This window comes from Perna viridis, chromosome 5, assembly GCF_037379345.1.
Source record: "Perna viridis isolate PV_CMFRI_1.1 ecotype Kerala chromosome 5, ASM3737934v1, whole genome shotgun sequence".
NCBI classification, from domain to species: domain Eukaryota; kingdom Metazoa; phylum Mollusca; class Bivalvia; order Mytilida; family Mytilidae; genus Perna; species Perna viridis.
Window position 1 is genome coordinate 30,628,992 of NC_142449.1, and position 18,082 is coordinate 30,647,073.

Sequence of the window (18,082 nt, forward strand, 5' to 3'; positions counted from 1 at the left end):
ACAAAACAAAAAAAAAAAAACAAACAAACAAACAAACAACCCCCCAATATATATGAAAAAAATAAAGGAATATATTCGTCCGAATACGACTTACCCACCGATTAAAAGATTTCTCTCTGTCAAAAAAAAAACAATTTGCTGAGACGTTATCATTGACTGTAATTGGTTTGCTGGATATGCGTGTTTTCGAGATTTTGCATAAAGATACGTTCCATCAGCAGAAAACAAGCATTAAACAAGTTATCTGTAGATACTTTCAAACAAAGAAATTTTAATTAGTGATTGACTTATCAATATAGGAATGATTTAAATAAAATCGTATGTGAAGAACACTGATTAGAACAGAAAATCCCTAAAAGTTTGCGCTCTTGTTGTATAGATTGCGGGGGAGGTTGGTAAAAGAAAAACAATCTATGAAGGACAAAGCAAAACAATATTTCCCCCTCTAGAGGCGGGTAAAAGTGAACCAGTGATATACAAAACATGAGAACACTAGTGTAAAAAATTTCATTTTGTTTTATTGATAATTGTAATTTCAGTTTACATTTGTCTTATGCATGACCTCTAGATATTTTGTACGATTAAGCAATTTGAACGGGGCAAAATATTTTTAGTACCAAATTTGTAAGCTTTTAATGATTAATGATGGGTGCGATGATTCATATAATATGAAATGTACAACGTACACTACCTCTCTAGAGGTGAAGGTTCCGTTTTGATCCAGTGGCAGTTCAAACGCTTGAAATTCCGTCATTTCTAGGGCAGATGTTGTGAATTCATGATATAGCTTATTGCCATTATGAAAATATCGGTTGGAGCTCTTACAACATTTGGCTAACTTACCCCCCCCCCCATTTTCTTTTAGAGAATACGTTGTAGTTTTCATAACAACTTGAATGACAACGCTATTTTGTTTTCACTTTGAGAGGAATAAATTTTCAAAGAGTAAAAAGAAGCTTTATAGGTAAAACAGAGCTTTGTTTTAAAGAAATTTAATGAGTGAGTCTAGAAATTTACATGTTTATTACTATTATAATAAATTCTTTGTTCAACTATTTGGAAACTCCGAAAGCATGATGACCGTTCATTTGGCATAGGGGAGCAACCCTTTGTATTTGAAATTAAGAATGACTGGCGTGAAGTTTGATAAGAATAGAGAGAAATTGGGGCTTTTGAATTCTTTATAGTTACAATCATGTCGAGATTTACTACCGAAGTAGTCCGCCCGTTCGTCTGCTTGTTTATTCACAGTTCTGATCCGCAACTCCTCTCAAACCGTTGAATGAAATTTAAGGAAACTTCCACACTTTCTATGTCACATGATGTCATTAAGCACTTCTTATTTGTCTTATCATCCGAAGTACTTTCGGGGTTTCCTGTATGTTTTTTTTCGAGACGGGGGTTGGAGTGCGGCGGGTGCATCAGTTTATGTAGGTTTCTTTTTATCCCTTATGTTGTTCCATTTATCATTTCTATTTGTATTATGTATATACGAATTGTCTGGCCGTCTTCACTATAGGTTTGTTATAAAAAAAATGCGTTAATAAAATTCTATGTAAGAATCAGGCAATGGGTAACACATCACATTTTTTCATTTTGTCTTTTTCTTGTTTAAATAGTGTGTTCATAGTAATGGTATAATACATATTTGTGTCTCCGTATGGACACTCAAGTTGTGCCGAAGAAGCCAACCAGGCACCGGTGCACTACTAAGTCTGAGAATATCTTGAGCTCGCGTCCCAACTACAGACCTTGTAAATGATTTTTGACATATTAATTACATTTATCATCGATTTTACAGATGTGTGCACGCAAAGGGTGGATCTAAATATGTCGAAAAAGGTGCGGTCTCATACCATTTATCATCCTAAACAGAATTTTGTAAGCCACTGGAGAATGTCATTAATTGACTGCTGTGTGTGTGTGTGTGTGTGTGTGTGTGTGTTATATAGTAATATCTTCATCGGTATCGTTGTATAATCCTCTAGACTTTAATTTTTGTGAGCATGCTTATTTTATTTGTGCAACTAAGTATGCACATTACATGTAAGATTTTGAAAGGATAATTCAAAATGGGAAAAATCAGACATACTTTTCAAAAGCGCACAGGTCCGACAATATAAATTCTCTCAAAAATACTTTTTCTTTTAAAAAGATCATTACATGATCTCTGCATAGCTGGATATCCTAAGAGATTTTTCAAAAGAATGTCACAAAACTAAATTATTAACAGAGATAAATGGCATTGAAATGTTCCTTGATTTGGATATGGCAAATAGTCAAAATACATTTTCAAAATGATGGTTTTTTTTTCATACCATGTTTTACCCTCTGTCTGTTTCTTACAGAGACTGATTGAGTGGATAACAGTATTGGGTTTTATATTTGGTACATTTTAAAAGTTTATTTTTTTATGATATATATAAAGTGATAATTAAAGTTCAGTTAACGACAAAGTCTAAGATTTTATTTACGAACTGTTTTAAAGTTTTGGTTTAATTTAACTTATACATAAGCATGACAAATTGTAATAAGTGTCATAATATCACATAAACACATTGCTCTTTTGTAATGGGAATATATAATTTAGAATAAAACATATATTTACTATACATAAGTAAACAAAATAATCTACAATTAATTAACAACAGTCTTAAGGAAGTATATCTAGGGTAAGGGACATAACTCTTAAAAATCATTGGAACGTTTGTGTCTGCATTTTATATCCATCTTATGTAAGCATCTAATTATCTTGAATTGATTTTATTCTGCTTCAAAAGAAAAGATTGAGAGGCTTTGGTGAATTTGAATATGATACAAATATATCATTGATTTCAAGAGTTATGTCTCTTACCCTTGACCTACCTCCTTAAATGAGTAAAGATATGAAATTTCGACAATGCGTAAGAGTAATGTATAGAAATATGTTCGTCTCATAATGTACAACTCTATCAGAATCTGCGCCATCAGCTCATGTATGATAGAGAGAAGAAAACATAAACATTTAAGGGTCTTAAAATAATTTGGGAGTCGTACTCGCACCGCTGTGACACGGAACTTTTCGCCAATACTAAAACACTATGTTGGGCAAGTCAGATGGTGAACACGTCCAAGACAACTCAAATAGTTAGGATATATAAAATAAAGCTTTCACTGGCCGGTTTATTCCTCAGATTTTCCGTTTAAATGCTATTCTTTCGTGATTCGTTTAATGTGATATATAACACCATATAAGTGCTAATCATGTTAAATAACAGTATAAAAAATCACTTTTCTTATCTTTTTGATAAATTAATGCAAAGTTCTTCATTTGAAAACTGTTTGTAATTTTGTTGAAATGTTTAAGGTTTTAAAATTGCAGAAGACGATAAATTTAATGAATTGCAACTCTTCATTCGCCCAGTTATATATCATGTAAGAACGACTACGTAAAATACCTCGTTAATTCTCAATTTAGATTCGCTCTCTTTAAAAATCAGGTAAGGAATGATTCAGACATGTCAGAACTGTACCAAATAGTTCTATTTTTCAATTTTAATTCGGTAATTGACCACACAACTAGTATTAGCTTTTCAATCGATTGTTGAGCTTTCGAGATTGGATTTGTATTGTACAAATTGTGTCCAAAAGTGTCGCTTTACAAGAGTTATCGTTTGATTTGAGTGATTTTATGAAATGAATGTATGGTTCCTCAGCACTACAGTTCTAAATATAGAAAGTACCATAGGTAGGTAAAATATATCATATCTATACCAAAAAGCATCATTTGTTCTGTCGGTTGTTTTACACCATGAATCAACTCTACAATTGGCAGTGTCTGATTTTTTTGGGTTGTTACCTAACAAAATACCACGATAATAGATATTGACTGTTAAAATGATAAATATCTTGATGTGGTGACCATAATTAATGTCAATGAATATAGTTTTCGTTAATTGTTCAAACAATGCAGCAAGCATTGATCAAGTTATGTTTTTAAATTATTATAAAACAAGGTGAAAAAACACTTAGTCCGAATTGCCTCTGACCCTGCAACCCTCCCCCTTTTTTGGATACTGATATGTCGGGTTGGGGTCAGAATGATGTGTCATACAAAAAGTATGGAGATTCAGCGGTACTGCGAAGTACCGCTCTTCAACAGCTTGTAACGAATTTCAAGTTGAAAATGTGCATGCCACACCTACCTAGTTCGATTCCGAAATCATTTTCCTACATGCTGTTACCTTGATTGCTACAAAAATTACTTTTTCGATTAAATTTTTGATCATTTTCCACGAGATAACCTGTTTTGTTGGCATTCTGAATCGTAATAGAGAGTAGGCGGAGCTTGTTAATTTTGGAACGGAACGGAGCAGAAATGATTTTTAAAACAGGAATCTAACAGAATATTTCAAAATTCCACTGACAAATTACGTGTCCTCTAGCCTTCCGTTTCAAAAGTATCATTCTTCAGACAAAAAACTGCGTCAAAAATGCTTCAGGATGGATAGGTGAAAATAGCTGTCCGTTGTTAAAGGCAAAAAACTAATCGAGAAAAATGATATGCCCCAAATTCTTACATAGTGTGGTACTTATATGTGTTTAAAAATGTAAACATATTTTTGAATTCGAAAAAAGTATGCAGTACAACGAAAACCATTTATTCTACAATAGAAATATAAATATACAAACACGAGGTGTTGGTAAAACGTTATTTAAAAAAAGAAAACGGTAATTGGCTTAATTATTTATCTAAATGAAAATTAAACAAAATCGGAGCCTCAGTTGAAATTTGAAAAAAAATACCCTCTGATTTTCTGTAGACAAGCATGAAAGAATTTTTACTTTACGTATTTTGGTACACCAAACTGTCACTAAAGGTTGTTATGGGGTCAAATTGCAATAGACAATCTCCATCCTATTTCTGTAGATAGTGTGTGAGTGGAACGTATCAAAGCTTTAAAATTGTAAATGTATTTGTGCATGAAATTGCCTCACATTTAGATGTATGGCGTAGCATCATATTTTACAAAGATCAAGCAGAAGCATATTTGTTACTTATTAAGTTCTTGTGCCTGAACTCGATACATTCAAATCAGATATTCAGTAGTATACCGCATTTGTAGCCATGTGATAACATTCCATATCAATTTAAGGATATATCCAAGCAGTACATTTGAGTCCATTTGATAAGTCTTTGTTTTAAAGATATGCACTTTCGTAGTATTTTACACGATCGTCATGTGCCTCACTCTTCACCTGATACCCTTCTAGCCAGTATGTTGGCATTGGACCTTTTTCCTGAAAAATGTATATTCTTTGTTAGACTGGATAATTGTTGAATACAAATACGCTGTTTGAAACTGTCATTTTACCGAATATGAAAAGATTCTCATATCAACTTGTTTTTTTTTTGTAATTTTTTTTTTACGTTTGTTGTAATTTCTGGATGAGATAGTGTTTACGTAAGACGGTACACCTAGGATAAGGAGCATAACTCTCTCTAATCATTGCTATGCTTGTGTAAACTTTTTTACATCTCAGTAAGCACCAAAATAACTCGGATTGATTTCATTCTGTTTCAAATGAATGTTTGATAGACTTTGTTTAAATTGAGTATGATACGACATATCACTGATTTCAAATGGTATGTCACTTAGCCTAATTCTACCTCTTTAACATGTATGTGGTTTTGTTTTTGTTATTTTACTAAATGAAGTACAGAAAACACCTTAAACATCAGAATCAAACATGTCGAAGAAACATCGACTTGAAAATATATTTTCATTAAAATGGTATTACTTCAAAGTGAAACTATTTGATCTGATAGTAACTGATATTGATAACTTTTATTTGGTTCGTAGACATAATGATGTAGAAACTCGTGTTATGTTTTTTCATTTGATCAGTATTGAATTACGGTTTATTGAAGAGGATATTGTACTACACCATTATCTGATAGAAAGGAGAAAGAAGACTCCCATAGGTGAATATAGTGGAAATACACATGCAAGAAATGACTTAAAAAGGTGATGGGCTTGAGGGTACAGATTTCTTCATAGTCTTTTGATATCTCCATATTATGATAATTTATCATATAAACATGATAAAGTTTTGATGCAATCAATTGAAGAAGAGTTGTACACATATATCATATGACAGAACGGTTAGAAAAACAATCTAACAAATAGACTTTTGTGTTGATTCCAATACTGCCACAAAAGCTTTAAGGGAAGAAAAGGATACCTTATGTGAATACTAGATCAGAAATTAATATTAATCCCAAGTTTTTAATATAAATTTGGTTCGAATGTCATCTTATGTTTAAATATATAAATTATGTGGTATGAGATAGAGGTAACCTGTCAGAGGATTAAATAAGTTGTAAGCTAAAGAGGCATTTTTGAAAGATCTGCCATTTATTTTTATTGGAGGGTCCTCTTTTGTCTTTTTTTTTTGTTCAAATCGACTTGTCTATGGAGTAAGTTGCCCAATATATTTGCAATATCGTAACTGTTTGACCATTTTGATACCATCTTTAGTAAAAAAAGCTGTGTATTTCTGATTAGTCTTTGCCCAACAAATCACTTCGTGAGAAAATCAATGGTTCTAAGTTGTAAAAGTAAACATTATGTTAACTCGAAAACAACCAATACAACAGAATATCGTAAAGAAAATTAACGGAAACTAACAAATTGATAAAAATGTGGATTTTAGCTAATATACGGCCATCATGATTACGCGATAAAGTAGTAATGTTATGTCCACACACTGTAAATAAAGGTCAATAAACCAAAGAAAGAACTAACAATCAGAGTCTGCAAAGAAAACAAAAGCCTCTTTAATTATTTACGTGCCTGTATATCCGTGATGCCTCTAAATTTAGTGTAGAACTTCCCCTCTTCATTCAAAACAATGTTTGTTGACCTGCTGATATGAATTTTGCCACCTAAAACATAAACAGAGTCAACCGAATAATACTGAATGCACAAGAGTAATGATAAAAATGTTATATAAAAATCATTCCTACCAGGAAAGTAGGATAACGTTTTACATTTAACTATCGCTTTAAAAGTTCTGCTAATGTCCGCTTTTCAAGCAGTTTTGTTACGCATGTTGTATGATTTAATGCTGTGTTTACGTTTAAAAAACATGCCATATACATCTGACTATCCCTTTGCACTTATCTGCAAATCTATATTCTATATACGTCTCAATGTAAAGCCGCCATCGGATTATGTGTGCTTCAGAGAAGATATTGCAAGCAAAAAAGGTTCTGAACACTTCCTAACGTTGTAAGGACTGTCTAATATGCAAAGCATTTTTTGTTATTCTTTGAAGTACTTTCATGAACAATATGTTCTTCGAAGTCGTGTCCGCTTCCCGGTACTTAAGATTTCATAAAGTCAAATCAATGATATTTATTGTTGAAATGTTTTATCAATAATTTTAATCAAGCATTAAATGTAACTTAAATGTTTTTTGGTTATATGCATCGTAATTCATCATTCAACACAAGAACACATTTAAAGTTTTTGGAAACAAAGATTTATTAATGCAGACAAACAAGGTTGTTACCAATAAGTTTTTTTTAATTAATTTACAGCAATTTCATTTTTTAAGTCTGAAATTCCCATATTCTTTTTCCTAAATGTGTTTTGCTGATCAAGCTGACATTGATTTACTGGATCATATATCTTCAAATTAAGATAAATGCCGTTAATTTGGCGAAATATCACCAGCGATCATAATCAAATTTCAATATTATCTTTTATTGTTGTAATTTTTTCAAACGATTAGGTATTTGCAATGTAGTAGAAATTTAGGCAACACATCGTGTGCATTTTCAACAAAACCTTGTCCTGGTAAAGTTGAAGATTCATTTTGAAATTTTATATTTACACAATTTGTGATAATACAAAATAGAATATGGTAGAATTTAGCATTCAGAAGCAGTTAAAATATGCCAAAAAATATGTTGAATTAAAAGGGGGTTAAATTCAAGAAATGGATTTAAAAGGAATAACAGTCTTTTTTTTTTGCACACAAATAGCACAATTATTTCCTAATAATTGTTGTTTTGCACTTGATAAATCAATCAAAATTAACGGTCATTCTCTGTAAACACTCTTAACATTTTGTGCCACGCATGGTGCCTAATTTCTGTTATTTTTGCAGGGCTAGTCTATTACCACCAGAAAATGAAAATTTACTTTGTTTCATCTTTTTACTGTCAGTTACCATAGTAACCAGAAGCTAAAATTAAAATTGTTCATAGCTCAAGACCAAATCATCAAGACAATAAAAAAGACTATCAAAGATATTTTCAACTTACTTTTTCCACATGATTCCATTCTTGAAGCGGTGGTCACAGTGTCGCCTAATAAACAATATCTAGGCATTTTGGTTCCTACGATTCCAGCCACACAAGGGCCTTAAATATGAAATAATTACCAATATGTGAAAACACAAAATCAATTTTACCTCGGTGTTTAAAAGTACTGATACTGATTCAAAGCAATTTGAAATTTCATAATAGAAAAAAAGTTATTTGAGCTAGACGTTTTTTGCACGAAGTTTCATTGCAATAATGGTGTTTAATTCAGAATAAATATATGATTGTTCATATATATTGATTGTAACGTTCTATTACATACTGCTACATAGCGAATGATAGGAAATGTAGATACAATTCATTTACAAAGAAAACACTTAATGTCGAAATAGAATAATATGAAAAATAAAAAAGCATTGAAATATATATTGATTTATATGCATGATAAGTGATTGCATAAACTATATTTACTATATATTTACCCTATATCATATACCCCCTTTCAGAACCCTACACATATAGCACATTAAGTATACACCCTACTTTTTATAAACTTGAAATATAGTTAAATATATATATTATGAACATGGTCAGTGGACCTTTGGCTAAATAGAAGTTGATGTTGCATACGATAAGCTTTCACACGAAATATGCATTGTATATTTTTTCGGTATATGCATTACGTAGTTGTCGTCTGAAAAAAACTTTTTATCCTATCAGTTCTCCATATGTTCATCTATTTGAGCAAAAATTAACAAATGTTTATTATCTCTTTTTATTGTTCGTCGATTATTGATTACATAAAATCTAATAACTTATTTTCATAAAAAATGTACACAATTACTCCACCCATGCGCATGTAATTAATAATTATTTCAATTTAGTCTATTGAAGATGGTTTTTAGAACACTTTATACATGTATGATTACTATATGTTGAAATAGATTTATGAAAGTTTTCTGAAGCGTGTAATACAAATTCATGCAAACATCTGGTATAGTCTATGAATGATTCAATTATACTTATGTGTGGTCGTATCTGTATGTCCTTGCAGAATTGCCACTGTCTTACCTGACACCATCAGAGGTTCTCCCATGAAAACGCTATCCAGTCACATCACATGCTAATGTGCACAAAACGTTCCATATGTACAGTCTCGTGCCAAAAGTATTCGCGGAAAAATGGCGGACGTCATGACGAAGTTGTCTCGCTTTGTACAATAAAAATACAATGCTGATACATAAAACGATAAAATAAAAAAGAAACTTACCTTCAATACTTTGTCAGGTGCCCCTTCGATCTTATGCAGGCTAAAATTCTCCTCGGAATGGAATTATACAGGTTTTGCACATATTCTACTGAAAAACTTTGCCAGAAAAGTTCCTCCGGTTTGTTATTCTGGGGGCCCGAATTTGCAATGTCCGTTTAATTCTAAGCCAACAATTCTCAATAATGTTAATGTCCGGGGACTGAGCAGGCCAGACCATACCATGAATATTATTTTCATGTTTGTATCATTCAACAATGCGGGCCCTATGGACGGGGGCGTTGTCATCCTGAAAGACATAGCGATCGTCGGGGAAATGACATGCAATTACTGGCCATAATTGATCATCAAGTATTGAAATATATTTCTGAGCATTAATACTTCCATCTACCTTGCACAGAGTACCTACACCAAACCATGTTATACAACCCTATACCATAGCAGAAACCTCTGGCACACACTCTGCATACATGCATTCTGGACGATACGCTTCTTGGGCTGACCTCCATACATAAACGCGATTGTTCTGTCCTATTACTATTTGGGATTCATCGCTGAATATTATATGCCTCCAGTTTTCATTCACAGTCCATCTCCTTTTCTCTAAACACCACGACAAACGTTTCCTTCGGTTAACCTCTTTAACAACCATTCTTTTTTCACTACCCGTCGGTAAATCTGACTTTTGTGCAAAAATCTCTGAACAGTCCTAGCACTAACACGATTTTCTCCATTTCCAATATTGTACTCCGATGTTATGTCCTTCAAAGCCTTCCCGCGATGTTTTTTTCACAGGACGTTTCAATGTGGCCTCGCCACGCACAGTCATTTTTCTAGGACGTCCTGAACGATGAGCTGTTTTGTAACTTGGACGATCACGGAATGTTTTGATAATTGATCTACAGGTGCTCTCTGGTATGCCCAACATCCTTGAAATTTCACTTATCTGATATCCTTCAGATTTTAGTCTGACAATTACTTCTCTTTTGTCCGGCGACAATTCCTTTGATTTGCGACCCATTTTGTTTACATTCGAAATATTACAATGTAATTATGTCACTGCAGACGACAATTTACGTCATCACTTTGGAATTTATCACTGTTTCTGGGGATAGTCTCAAAGTAGAATTTTGTTTGATAATTTCCCTACAATTTTCATTTTTCCGATGGAAGCGCGACAACTCGTAAACCTGATCCGCCATTTTCCGCGAATACCTTTGGCACGAGACTGTACGTATATTGTAGTATCTCTCGGTTAAAGACGCTGATTTTTGACGTTGCCTAGATGTCCGAATGATCTAGAGCAATTAGTGCAGGCGAAGTCGCCATAGATGTCAGAGCAGAGAAGAGGTTCTAATACCACTTAAGGAGCGATCAATTTGTATAACAAATTTGCAATTTTGTATCGATTCCAGGGTTTGGATGTAGCTTATACTTGATAATATATGTATATGCTTCATTGCATCAACATTCTGTGAGGTTTCTAGCTGTACATGTTATTTAAATGTTTTATATGCAACAGACCGATAGGACACGAGGAGCTCAAAAATACATTTACAAAATTTACTTAAAAAAGCCCGTTCTTCTATGTCTGATCTTGAACTTTGTGACATTCAGTGACGATTAGTCGAATTTCAATGTATTGAGTCAGCACAGGTAAAAGTAAACAACTTCACAAATTCACACGGGACGGTGTACACAAAGCAAACAATACAGAAAGACAGCAGATTATGTATCAGAGCAAAACTATATCAAAAAAGTCTAGCAAACGTAGATTTAATAAAACATCCAAATCAAAAGGAATCTCCATCAATTGCTAATCCCCAATCTATTGCTCTGTCTGTATTAAATCTTTTAATAATTCAATCATTTCAGGATTGAACAAGATTTGTAAGGATGGAAGCATAACTGAAGAACAGCTAAAACACCAACGGATCCAATAATTGAACGTTTTCATTTTCTCTCTAAAATTTACAAAAACATATTCCTGGACGACCCATAGTTTCTGCTAATAGTCATCCGACGAAAACAAAATCTGAATTTGTTGATTGCCACCTCAGTCCCCTTGTTCAAAACTCCCGTCATATTTACAAGATACCACGGATCATTTGAAAATAAATTGATATTTATGAATCCTCCACCTCCTGACATACATCTGGTTTCCCTTGATGTCACTTCACTCTATACTGATATCCCACAAGATGACGGTATAGAAGTATGTAGAGAAACTTGGAACTCATGAGATATTTTGGACCCTTCCCCCTACTGACTGCCTATTTAATCCACCCACCTTAGTTTTGAAGTGAAAATCTTTACCTTCAACGACGAGCACTACTTCCAAAGCAGTGGTACAGCTATGGAAACTAAAATGGCTCCTTCATATGCAAATATTTTTTATGGAAATAAGTTAGTTACAACTTTACTTTCAACAACGAGCAAGACCTCCATATCAATGGTACAGCTATGGGAACGAAAATAGCTCCTTCATTTGCAAATATCTTAATGGGTAAATTGGAAATCAAATAATTTCAACATCTTAATCAAATCCCCTTTCTTTGTTTCGATTCACCGATGATGTCGACATGAAATGGAATGAGTCTCAACAAAATTAAGACAAGTTTATCACACATGCCAACAACACTCATCCATCAATCATATTAACTCATAAAATGTCTTGTACTAAAATTACATTGTTAGATACCGCTACGTCTGTTAAACAGGTTGAAATTTCAATGGGCATTTACAGCAAACTCATTGAAAGTCACCAATACATATCTCTCAATAGCTGTCACCCAAAACATTGTACTAAACGCATATCATATAACCAGGCTCTCCTAATTTGGCGCATTTGTTAATCTCACTATACAACAAACAAACGTCTACATGAACTTCGTGGTCATTTGTTATCGCGTGGCTATAAACAAACAGACGTAGATCGGGGATTTGAAAGTGCTAACAACATCACCCAAATGATCTCGAGAACAAACTCATGAAGAAGAACAAAAGGGTTCCTTTTGTGTTGACTTACCATCCAAAATTTTGGAAACTCACCAAGGTACTTAATACGAATTGGAAAGACATTCAAAAATATCCTAAGCTCTCAAAAGTCTTTCTTTAGGCAGGCGTTCTGGCATTCCGTAGATCTAAGAGTCTAAAAGACGCCCAGGTTAGAGCAGATATTTCAAACAAAATACAACGGGTCAGTGTCAACCATATAGAGATACAAAAAGTGTATACCCAAACGTTTAAAAGCTTCTGCATTTGAAAGGACTACGCCTTTTTGCAACGTGACCTGCAAAACTAAAACCACCATGTACCTTTCCCAGTGCCGATGTGATATGCAGTACTTTGGCGAGACAGAATAACCTCTCAACAGGCTGGTACATCTATGGCACTATACACTACATTTATACGCTTTTCAACTATACTTTGAGTTCTATTTTTCTGAATTCCTTTCTTCATTGTTCATTCTGCCCATACTAGGAGGAATAACAAGGCAGCAAAGGCTATATTTTATATAGTCTAGCTGGCCGAGTGGTCGAGGGCGTCAGACTTTGTGCAGGCTGTGTTGCCATAGATGTCACAGCGGTTCGAGTTCGAGTACCGCGAAGGGAACGATAAAAATGGCATTCTAACATCGTTGGGATTTTTTATAATGCAATGATATATTTTACAGCCATTTTCAAAGACACGAACTAAATATTATTGTTCGTTTTTATTTCATGCTGTATTGAGAAGCATGACAACAAAAGTATTGCAAAATATTGTAGATGCACAAACACCTCCTGAGTCTTAACGAGACAAAATAATATGAAGCAATATTTCAACATGCTCAACATTACTTGAACGCTAAAAAACGTTTTTGCTGACAATTATTTTTAATTTTATGAACTTTTAAAGAGGTAGACCTAGTGTAAGTGACATAACTCTTGAATCGGTGATATGTTTATATCATATTCAATTTCACCAAAGCCTTTCAAGCTTACATGTGAAACAGAATGAAAAGTTATTTTGATGCTTACATGAGATTGATATAAAGAACCTGAATGCAAGCGTACCAATGATTAGTAAGACTTGTGTCCATTACCTTAGGTCTACCTCCTTAATTTACTCAAACATATAGCCTAGCGTTAAAATTAATCACCTGTATGTATTCCTATTCTCAGTTGTAAATTTCTTCCAGGCATATGAGGAATTTTGTATTTTCTGACTTCTAGGCGGATTTTAATAGCAAACATTGCTATTTCTGCTGCATGCCGAAACCCATTGGAGACAGGAACACCACTTGCCACCATGTAAGCGTCCCCGATTGTTTCTACTTTGAATACATCGAGTGTATCGATGCATTCATCAAACAAACTTGAAATAGGAAATATGTTTGGAGTTTAAGGATGTTTAATAAGTATTATGTCATAAAATGTTCTTGCATTTTTACTATTTGTAATAGACTTAGAATTCACTGACTCAAAAATGGTCTTCATATGGCTTTGCACCTAACTCACTCTCTTTTTAATCTTTATTGGTTAATCTGGATTTGTGTTTAACACATCTTGTGCTGTCCTGGACAACTAGTATCACTTACATATGTGTTGTCATTGCAAAGTATAAAGTCTAAAGGAATCTGCCAATCAGGAAACTTGATGGGTATCGGATCGTCGAGTCATGACGATGCAGCACAAACAAACAAAAATATATAAGTCTGAAGGATTGTACAACGATACCGATAAAGATGTTCATACACTATAATAAAATATATATTTAGCAAACTTTTCAGTCAACATATGACCTTCTTCAGTGCCTTAAATAAACTGAGTGTGGTCTGTGAACATAACTCACTACCTAATCAGGTGAATACCTGTGACGTATAAAATTTTATCGACAATTAACAAAGATATTGAACATTGTGTTATAAACACACGTTGTGTGGTGATCTTGAAAACTGAACTATAAAACTGAAATTATGTACAAACACTATTATAAGAAAGTATACAAATTAGGAAGACCTTAATGTTTTTTTGTTAATTTCATGTGGGTGTAAAACAAGGGGTTGTTTTATCCATAATCCCTCCCGCTTGACTTTCTGTAGATCGCTCCAGATCGCGTTTTGTTGAAATCATCGAGGCAGTGGTTAGGTAATCTGAAGTGTTGACTTATTGGGAGTAAATGCTTTCTTGTTAGTTCACTCCTGTGTCCTTTCAAGCGCGTGTGAAAAGGCTGTTTAGATTCACCAACATATTGTAGGCCATAGATGGGACAGTGGAGTGAATATATTACATTAGCAGTCTTGCAGTGCACGTTGCAAAATATTTTGTAGCGTTTCCCCGTGACTGTGCTTGTGAATGATGACGAGTGGTGCATTTGGTTGCAACATTTACACTTTTTGTCACCACAGGAGCGACTCCCACCTGGAGTCAAGTTGGGCTTAGATATTTCAGCCCTCACAAGCAGACTACGCAAACTGTCTGGCTGTCTGAAAGCAATTATAGGTGGTTCGGGAAAGACTTTGGACAATGATGAGTTTTTCTCGACAGAGGCCCAGTGCTCACGAATGGTATTGTGGCTGTTTTTAAGGCAGGGGTGGTATGTTAGAACACAAGGGGTTCTTTCACATTTTTTCTTTGCCTTGTACTGTAACATATTGTGAATTTTTGGAACCCTTGTTTGATGGTGTTGTATTTATATCCCCTACTTCTTAAATTGTTCTTCAGTTGACCTAGACGTTTTTTTAAGGATTCGTCATTTGAACAAATGCGTCTTAGCCTAAGAGCTTGACTAAATGGTATACTCTTAGTCAGGTGAGATGGTTGACAGCTCTAAGGCATAAGATATTGATTTGTGTCAGTTGGTTTTGAGTATAGGTCCGTGGAGAGCTCTCCCCCGATAAGGTGCTGGAGGTATCGAGGAACGAGATGTTAGAAGCGGATGTTTCGTGAGTGAACTTAATTGAAAGATGTTGATTGTTGGCACGAGCTATACAATTGTTTAGTTATTCTTCGTCATGTGTCCACTTCATATCCACGACGTCAATAAACTTATACCAGGACAGAGGTTTTTCTATAGAGGATTCAAGTAGTTCTTTTCCAAATTTTCCCATGAAAATGTTAGCATAAGACGGAGCCATTTTGGTACTCATAGCTGTGCCATTTATTTGTAAGTAATGGTCTCCATTAAAAGTAAAATTGCTGTTTTTTAAAACCATTGGGAGCAAAGTGACTAGTCAGTCAATAGGTGGAACTTTGACCTCCCGAGAGTCCGATACGTCTCTACAAGCCTCGATACAATCAGGGTGAGGAATGTTGGTATAGAGAGATGTCACGTCCATAGTGACCAGAGTGGTGTTTGGTGGAAGGGGATTCAGAGCCTGCATCATCTGTAAGTAATCAGTCGTATCTTTCATAAATGATGGAAGGTTTTCAACATGTGGGCGTAGATGAAAGTCCACGAATTCCGAAATTTTCTCTGTTGAATGGCCGTTAGCAGAGACTATAGGTCTACCTGGGTTGTTAACTTTGTGAATTTTGGGGAGTAGGTAGAATCGACCAGGTTTAGGGTTTTCACGTTTGAGATATTCAAGAGTTTTAATGTCAATGTGGTTATTTTCGTACAATTTGTTTAACTCAGTTTTTATTTCGTCCGCAAAGGATTGATTGGGGTCTGTTGTTAATTTGATATAAATACGGTCGTCTTTAAGTTGACGCTCGGCCTCATTAATGTAGGCGGATTTGTCCATGATCACTACAGCGCTGCCTTTGTCTGCAGGTTTTATTATGATATTGACACTGGTCCTTAGACCTTGAAGTGCAGCACGTTCCCCTATTGTTAAATTATAGTGCCTCTCTATGCTGACCCTTACAGGCAGATTTTACATCCTCAATAAATGATTCCAAAGTTAAATTTTTGCTCTTTTCAGGGACCCAATCACTGTTTATAGTTCAGTATTCTAGATCAACACACAACGTGTGTCTATAACACAATGTTCAAGATCTTTGTTACTGTCGATAAAATTTTATACGTCAAAGGAATTCACCTGATTAGGTAGCGAGTTGTGTTCACATACCATTTACTTTCATACACACAGTTTATTTAAGGGACTGAAGAAGTTTCCTGATTGGCAGTTTCCTTTAGACTTTATACTTTGCAATGACAACACATATGTAAGTGATACTAGTTGTCCACGACAGCACAAGATGTGTTTAACACAAATCCAGATTAACCAATAAATATATATATATATATATTTGATAATATTATACAGAAAATGTGAAAAAATAAGAATAATATAGCGGTGACATCTATTTAAGTGTTTGTTGGTTAAATCTATTATAATTTCAATAAATTAAAATATTAATTCATATAATGATTATAACAAAATGTGATAAAAAAGTCAGGTAAATAAATGTATGTGCACCTCAAAAAAATATATAAAGAATATTTTTTTGAGGTGAATATCTATTTCGATTGAGCAGTAAACAACTCATATAATACTGAAATTAAAATCGAAAGTCTTCATTCTGTATCAATAAATATGATCATTGACAAGAACTACTATTGAATAACCCAGGATGACAAAGACATATTTTGTTAATCACGTGGTTTTTGAAATTGTGCACTGCTGTTTAAAGAGAAATACCTACGTAAAGAGAATTTGTGAATCGTTTATTTATATTTGTGAATCGTTTATTTATATTTACCTGTAAAGATCATCTAACATTGAAATGATTTCCATAGGTTCACTAAGTGTGCCAATTGCCGTAAAATCAACTATGTCGCTAAAAAGCACAGTAACGGCCTCAAAATATTCAGGAGGGGTGAGTAAACCTCTTTTCAACGTGTTTGCTACTTTTCTTGGTAACAATTGATATAAGACATTGTCTATTCTTTTCTTTTCCCTCAATAGGTTTTCGATTTTGTTCCTTGCTTCCATAGCAAATTTTGATAAATTACCATTCAATATAGCGATACAATTCATATACCAAAATGATAGTACTATACTAGCAATTGACGCTACTGTAAGTGTCGTCAAGAATATCTGGAATTCCAAACTATTTACAGATCTTACTTCTCGAAGAATTGTTTTAATTTTCAAATTGTTTTCCTCATGAATACTAAAAAAAGTATCGATGTACCTCGTCATATTAAAGAACCAAGTTCGGCTAATCTCAACCCTTTCTGCAAACAAAAAAACTGAACACTTCAATTTATAATTCTGGAATAAAGAGAGATTCTGTAAGCTATTAACAAACAGTGACAGATTAGACGATTCCGCCCTACTATTATTGATGCTAGTTTTAATATCAGAGGCATATGACAAAACTGTTTCATAAAATGTAATTGCTTTGCCTTCCAGTATTTTAAAATACATCTCAATATCTACTGATATCCAACCGCAGTATACAAAGAAAGTAGTTCCAACTGCCTGTTGGATTCCTACAACATCCGCCCAAGACAGAATTGCCCCATTTGCAACAAGAAGTTTTTGTACGTCAGTATTTTCAGATGGC

General features: G+C 33.9%; 1 protein-coding gene across 1 annotated transcript; it reads right to left on the minus strand.

The window, feature by feature from the left end:
* Positions 1-6,824: 6,824 nt before the first annotated feature.
* LOC148617038 (atrial natriuretic peptide receptor 1-like) lies at positions 6,825-17,505 on the minus strand. The gene is made up of 4 exons (XM_088585103.1): positions 17,273-17,505; positions 13,726-13,940; positions 8,315-8,413; positions 6,825-6,928 (listed from the first exon to the last, which is right to left on the minus strand). Exons 1-4 carry the CDS (start codon positions 17,503-17,505, stop codon positions 6,825-6,827), a joined length of 651 nt encoding a protein of 216 aa, XP_088441229.1.
* Between the last annotated feature and the right edge of the window lie 577 nt (positions 17,506-18,082).